The sequence below is a fragment of the Grampus griseus genome (genome assembly GCF_964374135.1).
Source record: "Grampus griseus genome assembly, chromosome: 6".
In the NCBI taxonomy this organism is placed as follows: Eukaryota; Metazoa; Chordata; class Mammalia; order Artiodactyla; family Delphinidae; genus Grampus; species Grampus griseus.
The window spans coordinates 13,006,805-13,013,107 of NC_139000.1; the positions used below are offsets into that span (position 1 = coordinate 13,006,805).

Sequence of the window (6,303 nt, forward strand, 5' to 3'; positions counted from 1 at the left end):
GGAGACCACATGCCACAACTAGAGAGAAGCCTGCGCATAGCAACGAAAGATCCCATGTGCTGCAACTAAGACCCAATGCAGCCAAATAAATAAATACTAAATAAAATAAAATAATGGGTAGAGGATCTGAAAAGACATTTTTCCAAAAAAAGACATACAGATAGGCAACAGGCACATGAGAAGTTGCTCGAGATCACTAATCATCGGGAAGTGAAAATCAAAACCACAATGAGATGTCACCTCACATCTGTCAGAATGGCTATTATCAAAAAAACAACAAAGTAGAAGTGTTGGTGAGGGTGTAGAGAAAACGGAACCCTTGTGCACTGTTGGTGGGAATGTAAATGTCTAGAGCCAGTCAAAACAATTGTTTCCTAAAGTTGCTTCAGTTAGTTGTTTTCTTCCCTATTGCTTTCAGTGTGGTGATGTTATTCATTTGTCATACTGTTGGGTTCATCTGTTACTGTTTGAATAACTTTGGGTGTTCCCCCTGCATCCTGGTTGCATCTATTTATTTAGTCAGCTTTGGGGTATGTGAAATATTGTCATAGCTCTATGAGTCAGAGCTACACAAAAAGTCAGAGAAATTCCAATGGTCTTTCTCTTCTCCACCCTGTCTTCGTTTCCCTTTCTTTCTGCCTTGTTCACACCTACCCCGTGCAGATAACCAAGCCCATTAGCTTCTGGTTTATTCTTACTGTATTCCTTCTGCTCAAATGAGTAGACACATGCATAGTTTATTATGTCCCTTTGAAAAACATCTTTATCTTTCTTTTTTTAAAACAAGCTCTGGCCAGTTTTATTAAAGAAAAATTGTGCCCGAGTTACTTTACACCAGCCTGTTCCGGCATGCTTCTAATGATATCAGAATCACCTGGATCAATGATAGCAAGTGTCCATACTCTGTAGTATTTTCCACACGCTGTGCCCAATTCAATATTATTGCCACTGTAGTGATGGACAGCAGTTTGGGCCAACATGGCATAATACTCTATTTCAGATTTCCTCAAGGCTGGGCAGTTGTTGGCAAGGATGACCAGTTTCGCTTTGCCATGCCGGATTATTTTCAGAGTCCGCTTGTACCCCAGCACGTACTTTCCACTTTTCACAACCAGTTGGAGCCTAGAGTTGATCGACTCCAGTGACATTTTCATCTTCTTTGCGGCCACCATCTTCCTGCCTTAGGTGCGGGACACCCCCAGCCCACTGCAGCCGCCAAGATGGCCGGAGAGCAAGAAAAGGCCATACTTATCTTGATAGATATTTCTCCCAAGAAGATACACAGATTGCCAACAAACACATGAAAGGATGCTCAACATCACTAATCATTAGAGAAATGCAAATCAAAACTACAATGAGGTATCACCTCACACCAGTCAGAACGGCCATCATCAAAAACTCTACAAACAATAAATGCTGGAGAGGGTGTGGAGAAAAGGGAACCCTCTTGCACTGCTGGTGGGAATGTAAATTGATACAGCCACTATGGAGAACAGTATGGAGGTTCCTCAAAATACTGAAAATAGAACTACCATATGACCCAGCAATCCCACTACTGGGCATATACCCTGAGAAAACCATAATTCAAAAAGAGTCATGTACCACAATATTCATTGCAGCACTATTTACAATAGCCAGGACATGGAAGCAACCTAAGTGTCCATTGACAGATGAATGGATAAAGAAGATGTGGCACATATATACAATGGAATGTTACTCAGCCATAAAAAGAAACGAAATTGAGTTATTTGTTGTGAGATGGATGGACCTAAAGACTTCATACAGATTGAAGTAAGTCAGAAAGAGAAAAATAAATACTATATGCTAACACATATATATGGAATCAAAAAAAAAAAAAAAGGTTCTGAAGAACCTAGGGGCAGGACAGGAATAAAGACACAGACATAGAGAATGGACTTGAGGACGTGGGGAGGGGGAAGGGTAAGCTGGGATGAAGTGAGAGAGTGGCGTGGGCATATATATACAACCAAATGTAAAATAGACAGCTAGTGGGAAGCAGTCGCATAGCACAGGGAGATCAGCTCCGTGCTTTGTGACCACCTGGAGGGGTGGGATAGGGAGGGTGAGAGGGAGACACAAGAGGTCGGGGATATATGTATACGTACAGCTGATTCACTTTGTCATACAGCAGCAACTAACACACTATTGTAAAGCAATTATACTCCAATAAAGATGTTAAAAAAAGAAAAAAAACATATTTATCTTGAAAACATTTTGCAAATATTTCTATAAGGTAAATTCCAAGCCTGAGATTTCTGGTGTGTGTTGCATGTTTCCTGAATTATGCAAATTGCCTCCGCATAGTGGAGTAGGTGCTCAGTGAATATTTGGGGAATGAATGATTTCTTGGCTTGACACTAACACACTGTATGATTTGGGGAAAGTCTCTTCGTGCTTCTGGACTTCAGTTATTACAACTTTGTAGGCAAGGGAAGGCTCTTCCAGCTCTGATGTTATAGCACACTCTGATGAAGGTAGCAAAATGTACAAGCACACCTCGTTTTACTGCGCTTCGCAGATTTTCCTTTTTTTTTTTTTTTTTAACAAATTGAAGGTTTGTGGCAACCCCGCATCAAGTGTATCTATCGGTGCCATTTTTCTAACAGCACTTGCTCATTTCGTGTCTTTGTGTCACATTTTGGTGATTCTCCCAAAGTTTCAAACTTCTTCATGATTTTTTTTTTAACATCTTTATTGGAGTATAATTGCTTTACAATGGTGTGTTAGTTTCTGCTTTATAACAAAGTGACTCAGTTATACATATACATATGTTCCCATATCTCTTCCCTCTTGCATCTCCCTCCCTCCCACCCTCCCTATCCCACCCCTCTAGGTGGTCACCAAGCACCGAGTTGTGATCAGTGATCTCTGATGTTACTGCCATGACTCTCTGAAGGCTCAGATGATGGTTAGCATTTTTAAGCAATAAGTTATTTTTTAACTAACGTGCACATTTTTAAAGACATAATGCTATTGCACACGTAATAGACTATGGTATAGTGTAAACATAACTTTTATATGCGCTGGCAAAGCAAAAAATGTGTGTGACTCGCTTTATTGCAACGTTGACTTTATTTCGCGATACAGGCTTTGCTCCAATGATCTGGAACCCAGCCCGAAATATCTCCGAGGTCTGCCTGTGTCTTTGGCCTTTTCCCTCCCCGCCTTTCATGATCCCCCCCCACTTCTTGCTACCCCTCTGTTCCATCTCCATAAACAATAACAAAAAAACAATAAAACCACAGTAACGATGGCTACAGCTGTTCACTGAACACTTGCCTCGTGCACTCATCTTCAATCCTCACAAAAACCACCTGTGAGAGGAGCTGTTATGATTCCTACTTTAGGGGTGAGGAATATGAAGCCAGGGAGGTTTCAGTAACTTGCCTAAGGTTGCATCGTTCTAAATTGGGGAGGAAGACTTGAACTCTTAGCTGTCTGACGTCTGAGTGCACGTGGTCGTGCACTTGGCACACCTTTCTCCCTGTCCCCGTGGTGCATTCCTGTAAGCCTGGTTCTTAACAGATCGTCGACCAAATCTCCCATGCTGGGCATTTCCCATTCCTGGTGAATATAAATGACTGCTCTACTCGCAGGCCAGTCAAAGCCTTTCTCCTTCATGGCTACTCAGGTCTGTACTGGGCTCTGTGATTTTCCACAGGGGATGTCGACTTGCCTGAACTTATGTTAGCACGCAACTGGTTTTGTTCTTGCAACATTCGTCACATCCCGTGTATTAATTCTTTGGGCCACAGCTTAAGGAACATCACCCTTGGGTTTTCAGAGGCCATGTGCCCCAAGAGCGTCTTTCTTCTTAGGAACAAAGAGGCTCGCAGCCTGGAAAGCATCCGTGGACCAAAAGGTGGCTCTGACAGTGAGGACTTCCAGCCCTGGAAGAGCTGTCAGGAGAGTAGGTGAGGGCAGCAGGACCTGCCTGGCCCCCTGTGTGTAACACTCAGTCAGTGTTGCTTCTGTGGCTGGTTTGAGAGGCAGACGATCCCCTTTCTGCACGGGGTGAGGGAGCCTGGTCTCAGCTGCATTTCCTGTGGCTCAAGAGGCAAGTGCTAAATGGGGTTTCACGTGTACCTACTATTAGACAATGTCCCCTGGCAAGGCAGTACAGGAGATGCACAAAGGTCCCAGAGCTAAGGGGGCTCTCTCAGGACACCTCTTTTTATTTTTATTTAACATCTTTATTGGGGTATAATTGCTTTACAATGGTGTGTTAGTTTGTGCTTTATAACAAAGTGAATCAGTTATACATATATACGTATATATATGTTACCATATCTCTTCCCTCTTGCGTCTCCCTCCCTCCCACCCTCCCTATCCCACCCCTCCAGGCGGTGTGGCTGCTTCCCACACCTCTTTTTGATGATAAATGCTGCCCAGGGCCGCTGCCTCACATAACTCCTGAGGCTCTGTTCATATAGAAGGAAGCAATTCGACTCCAATAAAGATCTGTTAAAAAAAAAAAAAAAAAGAAAAAAGATTGTACATGAAGTACTAAGAATGCTGCTCCGCTGGCCTCCATGCTGGTAGAGGCCCCAGAAATCCTGCTTCCATTTCCTGAGCCAAAACTGAAGGCTTAGTTTTGCTGAAAATGAGGAAAAGGGAGAATTTTAAGAAACGCTGTGGCCTCCAAATTCTTGCAATTCCTGCATTTTTCAAAAGGTCTTAATGAAAATTAGTACCGAAAAAATTATTTGGAAAAGAAACAAGAGAGAAATGCCCCGATCAGGTCTTTTCAGGAAATTCCAGATTAAATAAAATGGAACAGAGTCCTCTGCTACAGGACTTATCAGAGCCTTTCATATACTGAAGACTCTAAATCCAAGAGGAAGAGAGGGGCTATGTGCGCGTCTGGAGCCTGTGCTCCTCAACGGAAGAGGCCGTGACAGTGAGAGGCCCGCGCACCGCGATGAAGAGTGGCCCCCGCTCGCTGCAACTGGAGAAAGCCCTCGCGCAGAAACGAAGACCCAACACAGCCAAAAATAAAATCAATAAATAAATAAATTTATATAAAAAAAAAAAAGAGAGAGGGGCTATGACATTTCTCAAACTTGTTTCACTATAGAATTTCCTTTTCCCTCTTTTTTGAAACTAACGTTTCAGGAAACACATTGGGGAACTCTGGCGTAGGAATGTGTTTTCCCGCCAAAAGTCAACTTTCCTCAAGGATGTGCAGAAAACATCATTGTCCCCCTCGCGTCCCTCTCAGCTTGAAGCACCCTTCCGTCCCTGGGACGGCCCAGCCCACCAGCCCGCGGGTCCTCGAATAAACTGTAGTATTTGTTGAGTTCCAGTATGAATGGCTGCTCAGCTTGTCCAGTCTGTGCGGCTGAGATGCCTGAGTTCCCTGCTTAGTGCTGTAGCTCCCAGCCTGAACGGGGCTATCAGGAAACTGCTCTAAAGGGTATGACTCCATAGACTTCTGTTCTAAGCGGGGCTCTGCCCCTCCCCCCCCATACCCTATGATCTACTGTACTTTTTTGCTCAAGCTTTGGCATTAAACAGAAATGGGTTCTCATTTTGACTCTGCCACTCCCCAGCCATGCGAACTCGGGTGTTGGAAGACCCCTTCTGGGGTCTTAATTATGCCCACATTACCAGACTAGTCCTAGATAAAGTATGTGATGAGCTTAGGCCAGTGCTAGGCACACAGTAGGTCTCATAAGTCCTCTTTGGTTGAGTGATCCCAGCTACGCTAATGACTGGCTGTGTGTCCTTGTGCAATGGACTTTTTTTTTTTTTTTGACATTGAAAATAGAAATCTCACTTTTATTGACAAGATGGGGCCACAATGGGCAGCTCCACAGAACACAAACAAGCAGTCCCAAGACAAGAGTGTAAAATTACAGCAGACAGATTAATATTCTTCACCCTCATCTTCTCCCTCAGCGCTATCGGCTCCAACCCCCTCATAATCCTTCTCAAGGACAGCCATATCCCCACGGGCCTCAGAACACTCTCCTTCCTCCATGCCCTCACCCACGTACCAGTGAACAAAGGCATGCTTGGCATACATCAGGTCAAACTTGTGGTCCAGGCGAGCCCAGACCTCAGCGGTGGCTGTGGTGTTGCTCGGCACGCACACGGCTCGCTGTACTTTGGCCAGGTCTCCACCAGGTACCACAGTGAGAGGCTAGTAATTAATGCCAACTTTGAAGCCAGTGGGGCACCAGTCCACAAGCTGGATGGTATGCTTGGTCTTGATGGTGGTAACGGCAGCATTGACGCCTTCAGGAAACATCACCACTGGACGACAGGCAGCAAGCCAGG

General features: G+C 44.4%; 1 protein-coding gene across 1 annotated transcript; it reads right to left on the reverse strand.

Annotated features, from left to right (window-relative positions):
• Positions 1–762: 762 nt before the first annotated feature.
• On the reverse strand, positions 763–1,227 carry LOC309823858 (large ribosomal subunit protein eL30-like). The gene has a single exon (XM_082656473.1). The coding sequence runs from the start codon at positions 1,170–1,172 to the stop codon at positions 825–827; it is 348 nt and encodes a 115-aa protein (XP_082512599.1). The 5' UTR covers positions 1,173–1,227; the 3' UTR covers positions 763–824.
• Between the last annotated feature and the right edge of the window lie 5,076 nt (positions 1,228–6,303).